The sequence below is a fragment of the Oncorhynchus mykiss genome, chromosome 23, assembly GCF_013265735.2.
Source record: "Oncorhynchus mykiss isolate Arlee chromosome 23, USDA_OmykA_1.1, whole genome shotgun sequence".
Classification (NCBI taxonomy): domain Eukaryota; kingdom Metazoa; phylum Chordata; class Actinopteri; order Salmoniformes; family Salmonidae; genus Oncorhynchus; species Oncorhynchus mykiss.
In genome coordinates, this window is record NC_048587.1 from 56,989,256 (window position 1) to 57,015,636 (window position 26,381).

Consider the following 26,381-nt stretch of genomic DNA (forward strand, 5'->3'; position numbering starts at 1 on the left):
TTGAGATTCCATCATCTGTGGATCTGTTGGAGCGGTATGCAAATTGGAGTGGGTCTAAGTCTTCTGGGATAATGGTGTTGATGTGAGCAAATACCAGCCTTTCAATGCACTTCATGGCTACAGATGTAGTCATTTAGGCAGGTTACCTTCTGCTTGAAACATGTAGGTATTACAGACTCAGTCAGGAAGAGGTTGAAAATGTCAGTTTAGACACTTGCCAGTTGGTCAGTGTATGCTCGCAGTACACGTCCTGGTAATCCCTCTGACCCCGCGGCCTTGTGAATGTTGACCTGTTTAAAGGTCTTGCTCACATCGGCTACAGAGAGCGTGATCACACAGTCGTAACAGCTTAACTTAAAGGAAGACTCCCTGCTATCTGTTTCTCTCCATCACTGACCATAGCTGTAGCAGTCTGAGGCTGGAACTAGGAAGGACATCCTACGCCTCTGCAATTATTTTCTGAGTATACTGCTCAGTATGTGAAGTTAATACACATATATAACCCAGTTACTAGGGTTTAGGTCAAACTTGTCCAGGAGGTGTTGGTGTTTATGTTGACCAACGCATTTTAACATTATAAAGCATTATACATGTAGGCTTTAAAAAATAAGTGTAACCGAATTCTATATCAAATGGTAGCTATTGACGTTCTTTGTTGCAGTTTTGAATGTACAACTAGAGAGTTTGAAGACTTCCTGAAGGTTGAAGACTTCCTGTCTTTGAGAGATCAACTTCCTGTGTCATCATTTTGATTTCCACTTCTCTGCATCTGATTGGACAAATACATTAGTTTTACAGACCAAAGCACTTTGTAAAAAAAACAAAATATGATTTCAAATTACAGCATATACTGTAACAAATGTGTAATTATCTCCTGCACGTTTTCTAAACCTGGTTGGGTGGCTGCAGATCACCACATTATCCATACATATGGCAAACAAAGAACTTCTGATACCATATCAAAGGGAGTACCAGATAGCAGTGGATAGGGAAAAGCAGATATGTTGGGTATTGTTTTAACATGTATCCAGCCTGGCTCAGCCCTGTCTGACAGAGCTCTCGCCCATTCTGGTGACTGACTGAAGAGTGCTCCAGATGCTTCCTGTAGCCTGCAGTTGATTTGGTCAAAAGCCACACACAAAAGGACACTTTTACTGGGACATTCATTGTTATTCTTGAATCCATTATTTTGGAACATTTGAACAACACTTAGCACTGTGTTTTGTTTGCAGATAGATATAAATCTTTCAAAATTACTGTATAATGGGGCCAGCACAGTGGCTGTCGTGCATTCCAGACCTGAGTTATTTGTGGGTTTGCTTTAGCTTGCCTAGAGTGCCAGGTGGGAATATTTTGCAATTTTGGGACATTTCTTCCATTCCATTGAAACAATCAAACACAGATAAATATTTAAAATCTCTTAAAATACTATTTGAACCCAGGTCTGCTGTGCCGTACATTAAATAGATCTCTGATGTGTGCATGTTTTCTATTTCCCACAGGCCAGACTCTGTCTACATACAGGAAACACAGTATGATGATAGCAGGAGCATAGTATAAGTAAAATACTATTTGAACCCAGGTCTGCTGTGCCGTACATTAAATAGATCTCTGATGTGTGCATGTTTTCTATTTCCCATAGGCCAGACTCTGTCTACATACAGGAAACACAGCATTGTGATAGCAGGAGTATGCGCTTCTGGCAACAACCAGGGTGAGTTGCCAGGATCGGAGCCAGGGTGAGAAGCCATGGTGAGGAGCCAAGGTGAGGAGCCAGGCTAAGTAGTCAGGGTAGATAAGAAGTAGAGCTGGGGTCTGAGCCAGGGTGAGTAGCCAGGGTAGATAAGAAGTAGAGCTGGGGTCTGAGCCAGGGTAAGTAGTCAAGGTAGATAAGAAGTAGAGCTGGGGTCTGAGCCAGGGTGAGTAGCCAGGGTAGATAAGAAGTAGAGCTGGGATCTGAACCAGGGTAGATAAGAAGTAGAGCTGTGGTCTGAACCAGGGTAGATAAGAAGTAGAGCTGGGGTCTGAACCAGGGTGAGTAGCCAGGGTAGATAAGAAGTAGAGCTGGGGTCTGAACCAGGGTGAGTAGTCAGGGTAGATAAGAAGTAGAGCTGGGGTCTGAACCAGGGTAAGTAGTCAGGGTAGATAAGAAGTAGAGCTGGGGTCGGAGCCAGGGTGATAGCTAGGGGAGATAAGAAGTAGAGCCAGGGTGTGGAGACAGGGTAGATAAAAGTAGAGCTGGGGTGTGGAGCCAAGGTAAGTAGCCAGGGTAGATAAGTAGAGCCAAGGTCAGATCCAGGGTGATAGCCAGGGTAGATAAGAAGTAGAGCCAGGGTCGGAGCCAGGGAAGATAAGCAGAGCCAAGTTCAGAGCCAGGGTGATAGCCAGGGTAGATAAGAAGTAGAGCCAGGGTCGGAGCCAGGATTCTATATCTACAGCCATTGATGGATAAACCTTCTAACTTCAGTGTTCTATTGTCCCAAAAGACTACAAACCCAACTATGTAAAATAATTAGTTTGTGCATACCATTTCTATGATCTAGATTAGAACACAACACAGTTCTGTACATGATCCCTGTTCAGTTTAAGATTTCATCTACTTCCCCAGATCAGATTAAAAAAATGTATGTCTCTGCGTGCAGCTTGAAGGAAGTTACTAACTAGAGATAGCGCAATTGCTAACTAGTGTAGGCGCAACAACTGAAAGTGTATGATACATGCTAGAAGATATACTATATATAGAGAACTATGTGGACACCCCTTCAAATTAGTGGATTCGGCAATTTTAGCCACACTGACAGGTGTATCAATTCCAGCACACAGCCATGCAATCTCCATAAAAACATTGGTAGTAGAATGGCCTTACTGAAAAGCTTAGTGACTTTCAAAGTGGCACTGTCATAGGATACCACCTTTCCAACAAGTCAGTCAAATTTCTGCCCTTCTAGAGCTGCCCCAGTCAACTGTACATGTTGTTATTGTGAAGTGGAAACATCTTGGAGCAAGAACGGCTCAGTCGTGAAGTGGTAGACTACACAAACTCGGAATGGGACCACTGAGTGCTGAAGCGTGTAAAAATTGTCTGTCCTCAGTTGCAACACTCACTACCGAGTTCCAAAGTGTCTCTGGAAGCAACGTCAGCACAAGAACTGTTCGTCGGGAGCTTCATGAAATGGGTTTCCATGGCCGAGCGGCCGCACACAAGCCTAAGATCACCATGCGCAATGCCAAGCGTCGGCTGGAGTGGTGTAAAGCTCGACACCATTGGAAACGTGTTCTCTGGAGTGATGAATCACGCTTTAATATCTGGCAGTCAGATGATGAATCTGGGTTTGGCGGACGCCAGGATAACGCTACCTGCCCCAATGCATAGTGCCAAAGCTTGGTGGTGGAGGAATAATGGTCAGGGGCTGTTTGTTTCATGGTTCGAGGCCCCTTAGTTCCAGTGAAGGGAAATTTTAACGCTACAGCATACAATTAAATTCTAGATGATTCTGTGTGTCCAACAGTTTGGGATAGGCCCTTTCCTGTTTCAGCATGACAATTCCCAGTGCGCAAAGTGAGGTTCATACAGAAATAGTTTTCCGAGATCGGTGTGAAAGAGCTTGACTGGCCTGCACAGAGCCCTGACCTCAACCCCATTGAAAACCTTTGGGATGAATTGGAACACCAAGTGTGAACCAGGCCTAATCGCCCAACATCAGTGCCCAACCTCACTAATGCTCTCGTGGCTGAATGGAAGCATGTCCCCACAGCAATGTTCCAAAATCTAGTGGAAAGCCTTCCCAGAAGAGTGGAGGCTGTTATAGCAGCAAAGGGGGGGACCAACTCTGTATTAATGCCCATGGTTTTGGAATAAGATGTTCGACGAGCAGGCGTCCACATACTTTTGTTCATGTAGTGTACCACAGACTTAGCCTTGCGAAACTACCTCTAACTTCATTCCTACTGGACACACAGACATGAAAATGGTATCCACAAGTTACTCTGACTCTGGAGAAGTAGACAAGGGGTCTCATTGCCAAATTCCTAAACTATCCCTTTAATGTAGTATTTGATGTTTCACCTTACAAAATAAATCAGACTGTGACTGAGATTAGAATGTCCCAGTCAATGCTGTCAAACCCACATGAGAAATCCTTAACATTAGTATGCTAAAATCTAGTGCTGTAATATTGCCTAATCAGCTCAATACTTGCAGACAGTGCATTTTTATCAAAGGCTTTATTCCAAGAACAGGATTCAGTCCATGTTTCCAATGTATTTATTACTGTATCCTACGCTCCTCTGCTCTGACTACGTCCCACAGGGCACCCGGTTTCCTATAGAAACCCTGGTCAAACGTAATGCACTATATAGGGAATAGGGTGCCCTATGAGAGACAGCCTCTATGGGTTGTAATAGTTTTCCATCCTATGCTTTATAAATAGACTGGTGTTGCCTTGTTTTAACAGAAACCAGCTGGATGCTATTTTCTTCCTCCTGCCCTGTCCATTCACTGTATCAGCTTTCTCTCTCTGTGTGTGTGTGTGTGTGTATATTATATTCCCTTTCTTGGCCCGCGGTAAATTAAATCAGTGGAATGGCATCGAGGGAATTGAAAATGTCTTACTGCTGCAGAACTGAATAAGGAGGCCAACAAAGCATGCAGTGTGGTAGTGGTGGTACCGTGTGGATCTGGCTCTGTCTAGGAACGTGCCAGTGGCATGGCTGATGTTCTCAGCCTCATAGTGTGTGGTAGGCAGGGGTGTCTCTGGCAGTAGGTCTCTCAGTGTTTTAATATTGCTCAGGTACAGAAGTGAAGGGAGCATTTGTCCATGGATACAGTATAGTGGAGTCGTGTAATGTGATGACGTAGCAGCTAAACTAAACTGTGTTCCACTCATTAAGACTTTACATGACGTCCCATTCTGGAATCTACCAGGCTCTTTAGTGAACGTCATGTAGCTCCTCCATGGAAAGCTTTATTAGGCAGACCACACTACTTCTCAAACCGTCTCTGTGATCACAACATGTGGTGGGTTTACAGCATCGGCAATCCATCCTCATATGCATATTTATGCTTCAACAAGCCCATCTCACAGCCCTGTGGTGGTATGAATACAGGGCCACTGCCATTTGCGGTCATTAAAGAGTGGTATAGCTAGCTAGCGTAGTAGGCTATTAGGTCCATTACAGTCTTTATTTTATTTATTTTCACCTTTATTTTACCAGGTAGGCCAATTGAGAACAAGTTCTCATTTACAACTGTAACCTGGCCAAGATAAAGCAAAGCAGTGCGACAAAGACACTCATTAAGACACAAAGCTCAATCCCAGCCCCCTAACAGTTGTCTAGGAACTCCTCTTGGTGCCCCACATTCCTGGCCTAATGTTCACTCTCTCTGCCCTATATGTCCCCAGTATATCCCATAATAACTTTGCCTTGGCTGGCAATATTAAATATCTTCTAGCAGTGTCCTGGCTCTACTTTATTTATAAGCCCATCAATCTATTATGATGGTTGGACCTTGGCGCTTCTTCTGGTGGAAACTTGGGCATCTGTCTGTCAACACTAAAATAAAGTGAAGACGCCATAGTGACGCAGAAAGGCGACCTCCAGCCTGACAACTGGTGGAGATGGGGGTAGAATAGTTTAAGAATGTATTCCAATCACGCTGCGCCTTGGTCTCCTCGTTATGACGAATGTGACAATAACAACCAGGTTCAGTATAATATCCAGGTTCAGTATAATATCCAGGTTCAGTATAATATCCAGGTTCAGTATAATATCCAGGTTCAGTATAATATCCAGGTTCAGTATAATATCCAGATGCAAAAAGTAGATGAACACTGATCTAAACCTGCAAGCTATTTCATGATACATGTTTAAGGTTAACTGATATACAGTAAGCTGAGAGATGATGTGCCAATTGCACAAAAATTAATGTGAGAATGTGACACTTGAAAATTAAGGGTGGAGAAAATTCAGCTCTTGAAATCAGTCACTTACTCACACGCAAACACCACTCCTGCTCCTTTCAAACATCCATATCATTCACCATTAGAATATCCCCGTTGTCCGTCTCTAGAATGTGAGGTATGACTGTAGTAAGAAGTGTGTCATTTATTTTAGCTCAAATAACCAAACAAAGTTCCTCTGGAACTCTGGCATGCCTTTGCACAGCCGTTCACCCGCCACCCAAAACATCAATATGAAACACTTTATATGATTTCACTATCAATGAACTGGCGTTCCATAATGTCTTGTGATTTACTGAGTGAGTGATCATTCCTGGTGTTTTTCTCTGATAGACGTAGGGTTGTGTAATCTTTGTTAGTCCATGTGTTCACTGTGTGTAAGGATTTCAAGTCTAAGTCCATTACATGTTAGATGAAAATGTTGACTAAAGATGAATTGATCAAGTGTTTAATCAAAATCAGATCCATCTGTGTAAACTAATCTGATCTCTCTGATAAGCAGTTTTTCCACATACAGATCTGCTATCTTCATTTGATCACTGTTGTCGCATATCATTTTCTGTGAAAAATGGATCAACGCCTCCAAAAATGTTCTTCCATTATAATCCACATAATAATTTATACACCCAACGTATAGAACTGTATACAACTAATGTATAGAACTATACACACCTAACGTATAGAACTATACACACCCAACGTATAGAACTGTATACACCCAACGTATAGAACTGTATACAACTAATGTATAGAACTATACACACCTAACGTATAGAACTATACACACCTAACGTATATAATTATACACACCTAATGTATAGAACTATACACACCTAACGTTTAGAACTATACACACCTAACGTATAGAACTATACACACCTAACGTATATAATTATACACACCTAATGTATAGAACTATACACACCTAACGTTTAGAACTATACACACCTAACGTATAGAACTATACACACCTAATGTATAGAACTATACACACCTAATGTATAGAACTATACACACCTAATGTATATAACTATACACACCTAACGTATAGAACTGTATACAACTAATGTATAGAACTATACACACCTAATGTATATAACTAATGTAGAGAACTGTATATAACTAATGTAGAGAACTGTATATAACTAATGTAGAGAACTGTATACAACTAATGTAGAGAACTGTATAGAACTAATGTAGAGAACTGTATACAACTAATGTAGAGAACTGTATACAACTAATGTAGAGAACTGTATAGAACTAATGTAGAGAACTGTATACAACTAATGTAGAGAACTGTATAGAACTAATGTAGAGAACTGTATACAACTAATGTAGAGAACTGTATACAACTAATGTAGAGAACTGTATACAACTAATGTAGAGAACTGTATACAACTAATGTAGAGAACTGTATACAACTAATGTAGAGAACTGTATACAACTAATGTAGAGAACTGTATAGAACTAATGTAGAGAACTGTATACAACTAATGTAGAGAACTGTATAGAACTAATGTAGAGAACTGTATACAACTAATGTAGAGAACTGTATACAACTAATGTAGAGAACTGTATACAACTAATGTAGAGAACTGTATACAACTAATGTAGAGAACTGTATACAACTAATGTAGAGAACTGTATAGAACTAATGTAGAGAACTGTATAGAACTAATGTAGAGAACTGTATTCAACTAATGTAGAGAACTGTATACAACTAATGTAGAGAACTGTATACAACTAATGTAGAGAACTGTATACAACTAATGTAGAGAACTGTATAGAACTAATGTAGAGAACTGTATAGAACTAATGTAGAGAACTGTATAGAACTAATGTAGAGAACTGTATACAACTAATGTAGAGAACTGTATACAACTAATGTAGAGAACTGTATACAACTAATGTAGAGAACTGTATACAACTAATGTAGAGAACTGTATACAACTAATGTATATAACTAATGTAGAGAACTGTATACAACTAATGTAGAGAACTGTACAGAAGTAATGTAGAGAACTGTGTGTGAAAAAGGTGTTAAGAAAATCTAATAAATGTAATGCACACCTTTGATTACCTAAAAAAGAAAGATAAACACCAGAGGTTATATTATTATAATATTGGAAGTTATTAAAAATGTCACACCTTTGAATACTAGTTCCTTGACTAGAAAGAATGTGTCACGATCGTCTGGATGAATGGACCAAGGCATGAAACTATGAAAATATGAAACTCACCAAAAACAATACAGGAGAAAACAAAACGTGACGTTCTGGGCTGCTCACAGGCAGCTACACGAAAACAAGATCCCACAAACAACAGGTGGGAAAAGGCTGCCTAAATATGATCCCCAATCAGAGACAACGATAGACAGCTGCCTCTGATTGGGAACCATACCAGGCCAACAAAGAAATTGAAAACATAGATTGCCCACCCTAGTCACACCCTGACTTAACCAAATTGAGAATTAAAAGGATCTCTAAGATCAGGGGGTGACAGAATGCTATTACCAACAGGTTATTTTGAAAGTGTCATTTTGGCACCACACTTTGAGCCCTATTTAACTCCACAAAGCAGACCAAGTGTTCCTCTGATCTCTGGTTAATCAAACTATTTTACTTTGCCAATGCTTTTTAACAAATTCCCTCATAAGGGCAAATTCAATGATATTCTATGCTCTTCTATTCTATTCTACTACACAGATCAATTCTATGGTGACGTGGTTCTGGCCTGATCCCACTTAGTACATTACAGTACACCGAGACAAGAGAGATGCCAGTTAGTTACGTATGTGGCACGTACCAGATCGCTAATCTACAGTACACTACTGCACAACCAGAAACAGAGGCTAAGTCCCAAATGGCACCCTATTCCCTTTATAGTGCATTTTCGCCCCATAGGACTCTGGTCAAAAGTAGTGCACTATAAAGGGAATAGGGTGCCATTTGGGATGCCAACAATAGAGATATTGCTGTATAGAAGATGTTGAACACGTTTACATTGGGAATTAACATTACAATACTTCACATTGCTGATCTATTGTGTGTATACCTACAATTGTCACAGTTGAAGCTAACAGTTTATGCCGCTGTCTGGTCACAGTGTTCAATTAGGAGAAACAACCATAAGTGTCTAATTATCAATTAATACTGTATATAGACATCTAGGAGTTCCACAAACTCCACTGGAACGACTGGATGTTTAAGGCTCCATAATGGTGTTATGATGTGTTGTTCAAAGTCTCTCACATTATGTAGTGAGGTATACTCAGCCCAGGGCAGGGTAGCAGACCTGGGTTCTAACACTATGGGCTGTATGGCAGGGTAGCAGACCTGGGTTCTAACACTATGGGCTGTATGGCAGGGTAGCAGACCTGGGTTCTAACACTATGGGCTGTATGGCAGGGTAGCAGACCTGGGTTCTAACACAATCAAGCACATATAAAGTACTTGAAGTGTTTTCGAATAGTGTTTGAACCCAGGACTTTTTTTGGGGGGGGGGTCAGAGAGAGTGCGAGAAGCATAGAATGGTATTGAGTTCAGTCAGGCTCAGCCTCCCAGGGAGAAATTAGCCTGGGGTCCACTGTAGAGAATGGCAGTGAAATGCACAGGCTCCGTGTGGGGTGGGACCTCTGGTCCCCATTAGCAGGAGGTGAGACATACATGGACACCCTCAGGCCTCAGGACATACTGTAGGTCCACTCTAAGGCTGCCTCTGAATCAGCAGGTTACGATACAGTAACTTACTATTTATGTGACTGTCTACAGTTCCTACTCCAGACAAGAAGCTTGTCTGCACATTAAGATGCATGCAAATTGCAGTAATTAAAACCTAGTTTCAGTCAGAGCTCTAGGCTATCTGACAATAGTGACAACGGTCTACTACGGTGACCGAAGGCTTGGAAATTAAATAACAGAAATTTGCATGGCTCAACCAGTGAGTGTGCGGAGGGTTCAGTTTCCAGTTTAAGACACATATCTTCCTGCACTTTAGCTACTTATCTATGTGGTCTGTGAAGCTACTCTACCACCTCCTGTTTCTATCCATTTGGAGATGATAGCAGAAAGTAAACAGTGTTGTTTTAACTATTATGATTGTCTGTATGTCACATTTGACCCAGCAAGCTGCAGGATAAAACCACTCAACCAGACAACTGTTGAACTTTCACACGCATGCACACACACCTATAGCCAATATACACTGCTCAAAAAAATAAAGGGAACACTAAAATAACACATCCTAGATCTGAATGAATGAAATATTCTTATTAAATACTTTTTTCTTTACATAGTTGAATGTGCTGACAACAAAATCACACAACAATTATCAATGGAAATCAAATTTATCAACCCATGGAGGTCTGGATTTGGAGTCACACTCAAAATTAAAGTGGAAAACCATACTACAGGCTGATCCAACTTTGATGTAATGTCCTTAAAACAAGTCAAAATGAGGCTCAGTAGTGTGTGTGGCCTCCACGTGCCTGTATGACCTCCCTACAACGCCTGGGCATGCTCCTGATGAGGTGGCGGATGGTCTCCTGAGGGATCTCATCCCAGACCTGGACTAAAGCATCCGCCAACTACTGGACAGTTGGTGGATGGAGCGAGACATGATGTCCCAGATGTGCTCAATTGGATTCAGGTCTGGGGAACGGGCGGGCCAGTCCATAGCATCAATGCCTTCCTCTTGCAGGAACTGCTGACACACTCCAGCCACATGAGGTCTAGCATTGTCTTGCATTAGGAGAAACCCAGGGCCAACCGCACCAGCATATGGTCTCACAAGGGGTCTGAGGATCTCATCTCGGTACCTAATGGCAGTCAGGCTACCTCTGGCGAGCTGTGCGGCCCCCCCAAAGAAATGCCACCCTACATACACCATGACTGACCCACCGCCAAACCGGTCATGCTGGAGGATGTTGCAGGCAGCAGAACGTTCTCCACGGCGTCTCCAGACTCACGTCTGTCACGTGCTCAGTGTGAACCTGCTTTCATCTGTGAAGAGCACAGGGCTCCAGTGGCGAATTTGCCAATCTTGGTGTTCTCTGGCATATGCCAAACGTCCTGCACGGTGTTGGGCTGTAAGCACAACCCCCAACTGTGGACGTCGGGCCCTCATACCACCCTCATGGAGTCTGTTTCTGACCGTTTGAGCAGGCACATGCACATTTGTGGCCTGCTGGAGGTCATTTTGCAGGGCTCTGGCAGTGCTCCTCCTGCTCCTCCTTGCACAAAGGCGGAGGTAGCGGTCCTGCTGCTGGGTTGTTGCCCTCCTGCGGCCTCCTCCACGTCTCCTGATGTACTGGCCTGTCTCCTGGTAGCGCCTCCATGCTCTGGACATACGCTGACAGACACAGCAAACCTTCTTGCCACAGCTCGCATTGATGTTCCATCCTGGATGAGCTGCACTACCTGAGCCACTTGTGTGGGTTGTAGACTCCGTCTCATGCTACCACTAGAGTGAAAGCACCGCCAGCATTCAAAAGTGACCAAAACATCAGCCAGGAAGCATAGGAACTGAGAAGTGGTCTGTGGTCACCACCTGCAGAACCACTCCTTTATTGGGGGTGTCTTGCTAATTGCCTATAATTTCCAACTGCTGTCTATTCCATTTGCACAACAGCATGTGAAATGTATTGTCAATCAGTGTTGCTTCCTAAGTGGACAGTCAGAAGTGTGATTGACTTGGAGTTACATTGTGTTGTTTTTTGAGCAGTGTATATTATAGCCAATGTTCCCTCTAAGCTGCGCACTGCTCCCTTCGGACTGCCATGCAGAAGAAATATCAGCCCTCGCAGAGAAGCACGAGACTGAACTTCACTCAACTTTCTAGAGTTTTCCCCTTGAGTTAACACTATCAACGTTTCCCTCCACTGTGGAAATTGTGCTTGAATCAAAACAATATTAGCCACCTTCAACGTATCATACTGAAAAAAAAACTATGCAAGACTTAGTATGCAAAACTAACTGTGCAAGAGATTTTCTTGTGGAGCGCATCGGAGTAGGATTTTATTGCATTGACAGCCATGACTCAGCCCCATACTCTTAACCAATCAGAGCTGCAGTAGGCCAATATGCAAATAGACCATTCCCATATATGGATCTGTGCCATTCACTTTGAACTGGACTGTTTACAGTATGAGGGGTCACGAATAGATCTGCTTGAGATCAAAGCGAGAGCTGCATGTGCAAATTTGTTCATGTTCTTTGCAAATTAGTTATTAGCACAGTTATAGCTCATTTCTAGACAACAATGGGGGAGTGGTTGCTTCCTACAAGAGCACTTCTAGCCATCTTTGAAAAGCGAGTCAGGTAAAGAGCTTTTTTATGTTTTAAAGAGGCAGTGTTGTATTTTGAAACAGTCTTCAATAAGCTAAGTAGCCAACAGGCAGAGGGTAGCATCATTTGACTGATTAATTGTATTTTGTGGTTTCTTGCATCAAACAACACATTTTCAGTCACCTCCTTGTCTGAAGGTGAAGTGGATAAACAGGTTATTCATGTCAAGACCTGCATGTTTTTTTCTAAAGTCTCATGGAATGTAGGCCTACATTGAACACCACACATTGCTGCTACTGTAGGCTGAATGATAGAATGTTATGGAATGCATTCCTCTCCATTGTTATTGACTGTAGGCCACTCTGGTAGGACTACATTATGATCAAACATCCACAGTAGAATACTTGGCCCCTGTTATAACTGGAACTTAAAGTGGGTTCAGCCTCAGTGTTCACTGTAAACGTGTGTTGAAAGTTGCACAGCAGACCTGAAATTTGCTCAGTGCTGAAAAAAAAAATGAGGGAACAATGATTATAGCCAACATGATTCACCTTTGTTTTGTTTGCCTTGCCTACAATTTCAACATTGTTTTGAGCCTGTCAAAACTATTAAGACTGAACGGAAGTTGCCACCGGAGATGCTATGGAGATTGAACGTCGCTTCAGAACATCAAAACAAACAGAAAGAAAACAGCTTGACAAACACTGCTTGAATAACCCAGTTGCCATGAGAAAGAGTTCAGTGGAGGACATGGACACAATAGCTCCAACTAAACCAGCTAACTGGGACAAATAGGGCAACATCAGGGCACATGACATCTTAACGACATCATATCTAGTTGTAAACATGTTTTATGGATGAGAAGTCGTCATACAGTATACTATCACCTTAGCCTGGTGGCACACAACACAGTCTGGTGTGTGAGACTACAACCCACTGGTCTCTGTTGGTCAACCAGAAGATGTCTTCTTGACGTTAAACAAACTTCCTTATACAACCAGTATACAACCTGACCGTGACTTTACGACAAAAAAACTGATAATCATTGCAACCAGCTTTGACCGCTGGGGACACTCTGCTCTGAGGAAAAGGGACCTATCTTATGTGATCTCTATAGGAATTGAACCCACAACCTTGACATTGCCAACCACAGACCCACATTTGTATTGATTTATTTTATTTAACCTTTATTTAACCAGGTAGGCCAGTTGAGAACAAGTTCTCATTTACAACTGCGACCTGGCCAAGATAAAGCAAAGCAGTGCGACAAACTAAATGACTTCTAGGGACTCACCTTAACATATGCAGTGTACTGTTGGCAATCCTCTCTGTTGATGTCCAGACTGAGCTCGTTGCTCATTAAGCTGATCTGGGCTCCGTTCTGAATAAAGTAAACTCTGGAAGACTGGCTCCTCTGCCTCTTCTCCACATCAGCTGTCAGGTTATACAACAACTCTGGGGAGAGAGGAGAGAGACCAGCTGTCAGGTTATACAACAACTCTGGGGAGAGAGGAGAGAGACCAGCTGTCAGGCTATATAACAACTCTGGGGAGAGAGGAGAGAGATCAGCTGTCAGGCTATACAACAACTCTGGGGAGAGAGGAGAGAGACCAGCTGTCAGGCTATACAACAACTCTGGGGAGAGAGGAGAGAGACCAGCTGTCAGGTTATACAACAACTCTGGGGAGAGAGGAGAGAGACCAGCTGTCAGGCGATACAACAACTCTGGGGAGAGAGGAGAGAGACCAGCTGTCAGGTTATACAACAACTCTGGGGAGAGAGGAGAGAGACCAGCTGTCAGGCTATACAACAACTCTGGGGAGAGAGGAGAGAGACCAGCTGTCAGGTTATACAACAACTCTGGTGAGAGAGGAGAGAGACCAGCTGTCAGGTTATACAACAACTCTGGGGAGAGAGGAGAGAGACCAGCTGTCAGGTTATACAACAACTCTGGGGAGAGAGGAGAGAGACCAGCTGTCAGGTTATACAACAACTCTGGGGAGAGAGGAGAGAGACCAGCTGTCAGGCTATACAACAACTCTGGGGAGAGAGGAGAGAGACCAGCTGTCAGGCTATACAACAACTCTGGGGAGAGAGGAGAGAGACCAGCTGTCAGGTTATTCAACAACTTTGGGTTGAGAGGAGAGAGACCCAACGCGCCAACAAAACAGAGTTTTTGGGATATAAAAGAGGGACTTTATCGAACAAAAGGACCATTTATTGTGTAACTAGGACCCTTCTGATTGCAACCAGATGAATATCTTCAAAGGTAAGTGATTCATTTTATCGCTATTTCTGACTTTCGTGACTCGTCTACTTGGTTGGAAAATGTTTGCATGCTTTTGTAAGCGGGGCGCTGTCCTCAGATAATCATCGCATGGTATGCTTTCGCCGTAAAGCCTTTTAGGAATCTGACAAAGCGTCTGGATTAACAAGAAGTTTTTCTTTTAACCAATGTATAACACTTGTATTTTCATGAATGCTTATTATTACTATTTCTGTATTTTGAATTTGGCGCACTGCAATTTCACCGGATGTTGTCGAGGTGGGTCGTTAGCGGCACGCCTGCGCCAAAGAGGTTTTAAGGAGTTTGCTAGAGGATTTTTTTGACAATTCATTTTTAAAAATTGTTTATCTACTTCAAACAACACAAAAACCAAACATTATCCAAGATGATCAACATACATGGAGTACACAAAACATTATCCAAGATGATCAACAAACACAGAGTACACAAAACATTATCCAAGAGGATCAACATACACGGAGTACACAAAACATTATCCAAGAGGATCAACATACACGGAGTACACAAAACATTATCCAAGATGATCAACAAACACGGAGTATACAAAACATTATCCAAGATAATCAACATACACGGAGTACACAAAACATTATCCAAGATGATCAACAAACACGGAGTATACAAAACATTATCCAAGATGATCAACATACACGGAGTACACAAAACATTATCCAAGATGATCAACATACACTCAGTATACAAAACATTGTGAACATTATGCTTCAGACACCTTGTAGAGTCCATGCCCCGACTAATTAAGGCTGTTCTGAGAGCAAAGGGGGGTGCAACTCAATATTAGGAAGGTGTTCCTAATGTCTGGTATACTCAGTACATGTCCTCCAAATGCTTTCAAACATCTCTGTTTATAATATACCATATCTAAAGGGACATAGTTCTGTTTCTTCTCCAGTTTGGTATCGAAGGTGAATACAGGCTTTTTAATTGATAGCTATACATTTTTTTGCAGCAATTAGACTTAGATTACAAAACTTTCTCTGATATTGATCAACAATATTTTCATTTCCGAACAGACATAATTTTTTTTAAATCCGTGGAATGAATCATGAATGATTCACGAGCAAACACACACGCGTGTGCGCGCACACATACACAGTCTGCAGTAAGTGCCTCAGTGGTGAAATGCTGTAAAACAGTTGGAGGGACAGCAGCATACACCCCAGTCACAACCAAAAGGGTACTGTGTGTGTGTGTGTGTGTGTGTGTGTGTGTGTGTGTGTGTGTGTGTGTGTGTGTGTGTGTGTGTGTGTGTGTGTGTGTGTGTGTGATTCATTCCACGTGTGCACGCTTATGTGTGTACGGGAGCACCTTCCATGAGCTCACCCTGCCAGGTGGAAAGGAGGGGCGTTGAGTGTTCATTACCGGCCCAGGCGACGTTACCAAACTATACCAGCAGGCTACTTCCCTGTCCTGGGGGGGATCAAGCATGACCAAACCCAGACACAACCATGACCACAAACACAACACACCTAAACAGTCAACTAGGGCCACACCTAAACCAAATATTTTTTATAACTAACCCAAGATAAACCACAGCCTGTAATTTCCAATGGGAGCAAATTATTCATAATGGGCAGAAAAAAGCAAAGAGGTGGGCAGAGCCAAGCAGGAGCTAGCGAGATCCTATAGGCACATTTTTGCATGTATTTGCATATTTCCGCTACGGAACGCCTACTCTGAAGTGTGCGTGTGCAATAACTCAATTTGCTATTGCACTCTTTCTAAACAACACATTTTTTTTACTTTGCAAAGGGGAAAGTCTACAAAACTTAGTCTACTCTGTTGTAAGAGATTGTAGTTTTGGGAACAAAAAACTGTACGGAGATCAAATGTTTCATCGATGACAAAATTAGCCGAATGCCGGACAAAATCCATCTCTCTCCATTTTCTCCCACCAGGCTTCCTCTCATCACCATATTTGGTAGTGAGTGGAAATGCCAAACGGATGCCTGAAAAAAATGTAAACACAACATGCTACAAATTTCAAAGATTTTACTGAGTTACAGTTCATATTAGGAAATCAGTCAATTGGAATGAATGAATTAGGCCCTAATCTATGGCTGGGAATACAAATATGCATCTGTTGGTCATAAATACACTATATATACAAAAGTATGTGGACACCCCTTCAAATTGTCTATTTCAGCCACATTGTATAAAATTGAGCACACAGATATAAAATCTCCATAGACACACATTGACAGTAGAATGGCCTTACTGAAAAGCTCAGTGACTTTCAACGTGGCATCATAATAGGATGCCACCAATCCAACTAGTCAGAGCTGCCCCGGTCAACTGTAAGTGCTGTTATTGTGAAGTGGAAACATCTAGGAGAAACAACGGCTCAGCCGCGAAAGTGGTAGGGCACACAAGCTCACAGAACAAGACTGCAGAGTGCTGAAACATGTAAAAATTGTCTGTCCTCAGTTGCAACACTCACTAACCAAATTCCAAACTGACCCTGGAAGCCACGTCAGCACAATAACTGTTTGTCGGGAGATTCATGAAATGGGTTTCCATGGCCAACAAGCCTAAGATCACCATGCGCAATGCCAAGCATCGGCTGGAGTGGTGTAAAGCTCCCACCATTGGACTCTGGAGCAGTGGAAACGCATTCTCTGGAGTGATGAATCATGCTTGACCATCTGGCAGTCTGACGGACTCATCTGGGTTTGGCGGATGCCAGGAGAACGCTACCTGCCCCAATGCATAGTGCCAAATGTAAAGTTTGGTGGAGGAGAAATAGTGGACTGGGGCTGTTTTTCATGGTTCGGACTAGGCCCCTTAGTTCCAGTGAAAATAAATCTTAACGCTACATCATACAATGGCGTTGAATTTGAACGCTGACTGCGAGCCAGGCCTAATCGCCGAACCTCACTAATGCCCTTGTGGCTGAATGGAAGCAAGTCCCTGCAGCAATATTCCAACATCTAGTGGAAAGTCTTCCCAGAAGAGTGGAGGCTGTTACAGCAGCAAAAGGGGGACCAACTCCATTTTAATGCCCATGATTTTGGATTGAGATGTTCGACGAGCAGGTGTCCACATACTTTTGGTCATGTAGTGCACCTTAAAAACAAAAAGGTAGGGGCGTGGATCAGAAAACCAGTCAGTATCTGGTATGACCAACATTTGCCTCATCCAGCGCGACACATCTCCTTCGCACCGAGTTGATCAGGCTGTTGATTGTGGCCTGTGGAATGTTGTCCCACTCCTCTTCAATGTGAAGTTGCTGGATATTGGTGGGAACTGGAACACGGTGTAGCACTCGTTGATCCAGAGCATCCCAAACATGGTCAATGGGTGACTGGTGAGAATGCAGAGCATCCCAAACACGGTCAATGGGTGACTGGTGAGAATGCAGAGCATCCCAAACACGGTCAATGGGTGACTGGTGAGAATGCAGAGCATCCCAGACATGGTCAATGGGTGACTGGTGAGAATGCAGAGCATCCCAAACACGGTCAATGGGTGACTGGTGAGAATGCAGAGCATCCCAAACACGGTCAATGGGTGACTAGTGAGAATGCAGAGCATCCCAAACACGGTCAATGGGTGACTGGTGAGAATGCAGAGCATCCCAAACACGGTCAATGGGTGACTGGTGAGAATGCAGAGCATCCCAAACACGGTCAATGGGTGACTGGTGAGAATACAAAGCATCCCAAACACGGTCAATGGGTGACTGGTGAGAATGCAGAGCATCCCAAACACGGTCAATGGGTGACTGGTGAGAATACAGAGCATCCCAAACACGGTCAATGGGTGACTGGTGAGAATGCAGAGCATCCCAAACACGGTCAATGGGTGACTGGTGAGAATGCAGAGCATCCCAAACACGGTCAATGGGTGACTGGTGAGAATGCAGGCCCTGGAAGAACTGGGACATTTTCAGCTTCCAATAATTGTGTACAGATCCTTGTAACATGGGGCCATGCATTATCATGCTGAAACATGAGGTGATGGCGGCGGATGGATGGCACGACAATGGGCTTCAGGATCTCATCTCAATACATCTGTGAATTAAAATTGCCATCGATAAAATTTGATTTTGTTTGTTGTCCGTAGCTTATGCCTGCCCATACCATAACCCCACCACCATATGGCACTCTGTTCACAATGTTGACATCAGCAAACTTCTCGCCCACATACACATGGTCTGAGTAAATCTTCTAGCAACAGCTATGGTGGACATTCCTGCAGTCAGCATGCCAATTGCACACTCCTTCAAAACTTCAGACATCTGTGGCATTGTGTTGTGTGACGAAACTGCACATTTTAGAGTGGCCTTTTATTGTCCCTAGCACAAGGTTCACCTGTGTAATGATCATGCTGTTTAATTCAGCTTTTTGATATGCCAAACCTTCAGGTTGAGAGAAATAAGCTTTTTTGTGTGTATGGAACATTTCTGAGATGTTTTATTTCAGCTCATGAAACATGGGACCAACACTTTACAAGGTTGTGTTTATATTTTTGCTCAATGTACATCCGGTAAAACTCTCATTGTTCTATCTGTGCCTGAACAGTCAACGAGGACCACGCCATAACAGTCAACCAGGACCACGCCAAACAGTCAACCAGGAACACACCATAACAATCAACCAGGACCTCACCATAACAGTCAACCAGGACCTCACCATAACAGTCAACCAGGACCTCACCATAACAGTTAACCAGGACCACACCATAACAGTCAACCAGGACCTCACCATAACAGTCAACCAGGAACACGCTAGAACAGTCAACCAGGACCACGCCAGAACAGTCAACCAGGACCACACCAGAACAGTCAACCAGGAACACTCTAGAACAGTCAACCAGGAACACGCTAGAACAGTCAACCAGGACAACGCCATAACAGTCAACCAGGACCACGCCATAACAGTCAACCAGGACCTCACCATAACAGTTAACCAGGACCACACCATAACAGTCAACCAGGACCTCACCATAACAGTCAACCAGGAACACGCTAGAACAGTCAACCAGGACCTCACCATAACAGTCAACCAGGACCACGCCATAACAGTCAACCAGGAACACGCCGAACAGTTAACCAGGACCACTCCATAACAGTCAACCAGGAACACGCTAGAACAGTCAACCAGGAACACGCTAGAACAGTCAACCAGGACCACACCAGAACAGTCAACCAGGAACACTCTAGAACAGTCAACCAGGAACACGCTAGACCAGTCAACCAGGAACAGACCATAACAATCAACCAGGACCACGCCATAACAGTCAACCAGGACCTCACCATTACAGTCAACCAAGACCACGCCATAACAGTCAACCAGGACCACGCCATAACAGTCAACCAGGACCTCGCCATAACAGTCAACCAGGACCTCGCCATAACAGTCAACCAAGACCACACCATAACACTTAACCAGGAGCACGCTAGAACAGTCAACCAGGACCACACCAGAACAGTCAACCAGGAACACTCTAGAACAGTCAACCAGGAACACGCTAGAACAGTCAACCAGGAGCACGCTAGAACAGTCAACCAGGACCACACCAGAACAGTCAACCAGGAACACTCTAGAACAGTCAACCAGGACCTCGCCATAACAGTCAACCAAGACCACACCATAACACTTAACCAGGAGCACGCTAGAACAGTCAACCAGGACCACACCAGAACAGTCAACCAGGACCTCGCCATAACAGTCAACCAGGAACACGCTAGAACAGTCAACCAGGAGCACGCTAGAACAGTCAACCAGGACCACACCAGAACAGTCAACCAGGAACACTCTAGAACAGTCAACCAGGACCACACCAGAACAGTCAACCAGGACCACGCCATAACAGTCAACCAGGACCACGCCGAACAGTCAACCAAGAACACTCCATAACAGTCAACCAGGACCTCACCATAACAGTCAACTAGGAACACGCTAGAACAGTCAACCAGGAACACGCCAGAACAGTCAACCAGGACCACACCAGAACAGTCAACCAGGAACACTCTAGAACAGTCAACCAGGACCACACCAGAACAGTCAACCAGGACCACGCCATAACAGTCAACCAGGACCACGCCGAACAGTCAACCAGGACCACTCCATAACAGTCAACCAGGACCACGCCGAACAGTTAACCAGGACCACACCATAACAGTCAACCAGGAACACGCTAGAACAGTCAACCAGGAACACGCTAGAACAGTCAACCAGGACCACACCAGAACAGTCAACCAGGAACACGCTAGAACAGTCAACCAGGAACACACTAGAACAGTCAACCAGGAACACGCTAGAACAGTCAACCAGGACCACGCCAGAACACAGATGTGTGTAGTTGTATTAGTGCTCACCTATCTGTCCTGGCAGGTGTTTTCCTCTGAAGAGCAGGCAGACTCTTGCGTTGAAACAGTTGAGGTGTTGTGGTCCCTCGTGACACTGAGGCACAGAGATGTTGATGGAGACAGGCAGGTAGATAGACACGTCCACAGTGATCACCGGCCGGGACCTAAACACCAAACATAACATGGTGTCAATGGACCTACAACCAGTACAATACAACATAGTGTCAATGGACCTACAACCAACACAATACAACATGGTGTCAATGGACCTACAACCAACACAATATAACATAGTGTCAATGGACCTACAACCAATACAATATAACATAGTGTCAATGGACCTACAACCAACACAATACAACATGGTGTCAATGGACCTACAACCAACACAATATAACATGGTGTCAATGGACCTACAACCAACACAATACAACATGGTGTCAATGGACCTACAACCAATACAATATAACATAGTGTCAATGGACCTACAACCAATACAATATAACAGAGTGTCAATGGACCTACAACCAATACAATACAACATAGTGTCAATGGACCTACAACCAACACAATACAACATAGTGTCAATGGACCTACAACCAACACAATACAACATGGTGTCAATGGACCTACAACCAACACAATACAACATGGTGTCAATGGACCTACAACCAATACAATACAACATAGTGTCAATGGACCTACAACCAATACAATACAACATGGTGTCAATGGACCTACAACCAACACAATACAACATAGTGTCAATGGACCTACAACCAACACAATACAACATAGTGTCAATGGACCTACAACCAACACAATACAACATAGTGTCAATGGACCTACAACCAATACAATACAACATGGTGTCAATGGACCTACAACCAACACAATACAACATAGTGTCAATGGACCTACAACCAATACAATACAACATAGTGTCAATGGACCTACAACCAACACAATACAACATAGTGTCAATGGACCTACAACCAACACAATACAACATGGTGTCAATGGACCTACAACCAACACAATACAACATGGTGTCAATGGACCTACAACCAATACAACATAGTGTCAATGGACCTACAACTAACACAATATAACATAGTGTCAATGGACCTACAACCAACACAATACAACATGGTGTCAATGGACCTACAACCAACACAATACAACATAGTGTCAATGGACCTACAACCAACACAATACAACATAGTGTCAATGGACCTACAACAAATACAACATGGTGTCAATGGACCTACAACCAACACAATACAACATAGTGTCAATGGACCTACAACCAATACAATACAACATAGTGTCAATGGACCTACAACCAATACAACATAGTGTCAATGGACCTACAACCAACACAATACAACATAGTGTCAATGGACCTACAACCAACACAATACAACATAGTGTCAATGGACCTACAACCAACACAATACAACATGGTGTCAATGGACCTACAACCAATTCAATACAACATGGTGTCAATGGACCTACAACCAACACAATACAACATGGTGTCAATGGACCTACAACCAATACAACATGATGTCAATGGACCTACAACCAATACAATACAACATAGTGTCAATGGACCTACAACCAATACAATACAACATAGTGTCAATGGACCTACAACCAACACAATACAACATAGTGTCAATGGACCTACAACCAACACAATACAACATAGTGTCAATGGACCTACAACCAACACAATACAACATGGTGTCAATGGACCTACAACCAATACAACATAGTGTCAATGGACCTACAACCAACACAATACAACATGGTGTCAATGGACCTACAACCAACACAATACAACATAGTGTCAATGGACCTACAACCAATACAACACAACATGGTGTCAATGGACCTACAACCAACACAATACAACATAGTGTCAATGGACCTACAACCAACACAATACAACATAGTGTCAATGGACCTACAACCAATACAACATGGTGTCAATGGACCTACAACCAACACAATACAACATAGTGTCAATGGACCTACAACCAACACAATACAACATAGTGTCAATGGACCTACAACCAACACAATACAACATAGTGTCAATGGACCTACAACCAATACAATACAACATGGTGTCAATGGACCTACAACCAATACAACATAGTGTCAATGGACCTGCAACCAACACAATACAACATGGTGCCAATGGACCTACAACCAACACAATACAACATAGTGTCAATGGACCTACAACCAACACAATACAACATAGTGTCAATGGACCTACAACCAATACAATACAACATAGTGTCAATGGACCTACAACCAACACAATACAACATAGTGTCAATGGACCTACAACCAACACAATACAACATAGTGTCAATGGACCTACAACCAACACAATACAACATAGTGTCAATGGACCTACAACCAACACAATACAACATAGTGTCAATGGACCTACAACCAACACAATACAACATAGTGTCAATGGACCTACAACCAACACAATACAACATGGTGTCAATGGACCTACAACCAGTACAACATGGTGTCAATGGACCTACAACCAACACAATACAACATAGTGTCAATGGACCTACAAGCAACACAATACAACATAGTGTCAATGGACCTACAACCAACACAATACAACATGGTGTCAATGGACCTACAACCAACACAATACAACATAGTGTCAATGGACCTACAACCAACCAATACAACATGGTGTCAATGGACCTACAACCAATACAACATAGTGTCAATGGACCTACAACCAATACAACATAGTGTCAATGGACCTACAACCAATACAATACAACATAGTGTCAATGGACCTACAACCAACACAATACAACATAGTGTCAATGGACCTACAACCAACACAATACAACATGGTGTCAATGGACCTACAACCAACACAATACAACATGGTGTCAATGGACCTACAACCAATACAATACAACATGGTGTCAATGGACCTACAACCAACACAATACAACATGGTGTCAATGGACCTACAACCAACACAATACAACATGGTGTCAATGGACCTACAACCAATACAACATAGTGTCAATGGACCTACAACCAACACAATACAACATAGTGTCAATGGACCTACAACCAACACAATATACAATATGTTCCACTGTATGTGTTTATTCTACTATGTTCCACTGTATGTGTTTATTCTACTATGTTCCACTGTATGTGTTTAAACTACTGTATGTGTTTATACTACTATGTTCCACTGTATGTGTTTATACTACTGTATGTGTTTATACTACTGTATGTGTTTATACTACTGTATGTGTTTATACTACTGTATGTCTATATACTACTATGTTCCACTGTATGTGTTTATACTACTATGTTCCACTGTATGTGTTTATACTACTATGTTCCACTGTATGTGTTTATACTACTGTATGTGTTTATACCACTGTATGTGTTTATACTACTGTATGTGTTTATACCACTGTATGTGTTTATACTACTGTATGTGTTTATACCACTGTATGTGTTTATACTACTATGTTCCACTGTATGTGTTTATACTACTATGTTCCACTGTATGTGTTTATACTACTGTATGTGTTTATACCACTGTATGTGTTTATACTACTATGTTCAACTGTATGTGTTTATACTACTGTATGTGTTTATACTACTGTATGTGTTTATACTACTGTATGTGTTTATACTACTGTATGTCTATATACTACTATGTTCCACTGTATGTGTTTATACTACTATGTTCCACTGTATGTGTTTATACTACTATGTTCCACTGTATGTGTTTATACTACTATGTTCCACTGTATGTGTTTATACCACTGTGTGTTTATACTACTGTATGTGTTTATACTACTATGTTCAACTGTATGTGTTTATACTACTATGTTCCACTGTATGTGTTTATACTACTATGTTCCACTGTATGTGTTTATACCACTGTGTGTTTATACTACTGTATGTGTTTATACTACTATGTTCAACTGTATGTGTTTATACTACTATGTTCAACTGTATGTGTTTATACTACTATGTTCCACTGTATGTGTTTATACCACTGTGTGTTTATACTACTGTATGTGTTTATACTACTATGTTCAACTGTATGTGTTTATACTACTATGTTCAACTGTATGTGTTTATACTACTATGTTCAACTGTATGTGTTTATACTACTGTGTTCCACTGTATGTGTTTATACTACTATGTTCAACTGTATGTGTTTATACTACTATGTTCCACTGTATGTGTTTATACTACTATGTTCAACTGTATGTGTTTATACTACTATGTTCAACTGTATGTGTTTATACTACTGTATGTGTTTATACTACTATGTTCAACTGTATGTGTTTATACTACTGTGTTCCACTGTATGTGTTTATACTACTATGTTCAACTGTATGTGTTTATACTACTATGTTCAACTGTATGTGTTTATACTACTATGTTCCACTGTATGTGTTTATACTACTATGTTCCACTGTATGTGTTTATACTACTATGTTCCACTGTATGTGTTTATACTACTATGTTCCACTGTATGTGTTTATACTACTATGTTCAACTGTATGTGTTTATACTACTATGTTCCAATGTATGTGTTTATACTACTGTATGTGTTTATACCACTGTATGTGTTTATACTACTGTGTTCCACTGTATGTGTTTATACTACTGTGTTCCAATGTATGTGTTTATACTACTGTGTTCCACTGTTTCGTTCCAGTTCTCTGCTGCCTGTGACTGGAACGAATTGCAAAAATCGCTGAAGTTGGAGACTTTTATCTCCCTCACCAACTTCAAACATCTGCTATCTGAGCAGCTAACCGATCGCTGCAGCTATACATAGTCTATCGGTAAATAGCCCACCCAATTTTACCTACCTCTTCCCCATACTGTTTATATTTATTTACTTTTCTGCTCTTTTGCACACCAGTATCTCTACCTGTACATGACCATTTATCACTCCAGTGTTAATCTGCAAAATTTTAATTATTCGCCTACCTCCTCATGCCTTTTGCACACAATGTATATAGACTTCTTTTTTTTCTACTGTGTTATTGACTTGTTAATTGTTTACTCCATGTGTAACTCTGTGTTGTCTGTTCACACTGCTATGCTTTATCTTGGCCAGGTCGCAGTTGCAAATGAGAACTTGTTCTCAACTAGCCTATCTGGTTAAATAAAGGTGAAATAAAAAAAATAAAAAATTAAAAAGGTGTTTATATTACTATGTTCCAATATCTACACTAGCATAGTCCCAATTACAATTGAGCAACATATTGGGCCTGCATTCAAAGTGGTATGCTGGTATGAACATTGGAACAAAGCCTGACTTACAACCACTTACCTCAATAACACCACGCTATCAGCCATAAAAGCACCAATGGTAATATCTGCAATGAAAGAACAAAAAAATGAGCGCAGCAGATCTCTCTCGTTCTTTGAAGATATGGCACGATGCACAA

General features: G+C 42.2%; 1 protein-coding gene across 1 annotated transcript in view; it reads right to left on the bottom strand.

The window, feature by feature from the left end:
• LOC110503039 (integrin alpha-9) overlaps nucleotides 1-26,381 on the bottom strand; it is a 160,592-nt gene that overhangs the window by 81,776 nt on the left and 52,435 nt on the right. Inside the window, exons 13-15 of the mRNA XM_036960871.1 lie at nucleotides 26,264-26,309; nucleotides 20,893-21,047; nucleotides 13,539-13,699 (exon numbers count right to left, since the gene is read on the bottom strand). Coding sequence (XP_036816766.1) covers nucleotides 13,539-13,699; nucleotides 20,893-21,047; nucleotides 26,264-26,309 — 362 coding nt within the window. The remainder of the gene's footprint in view (nucleotides 1-13,538; nucleotides 13,700-20,892; nucleotides 21,048-26,263; nucleotides 26,310-26,381) is intronic.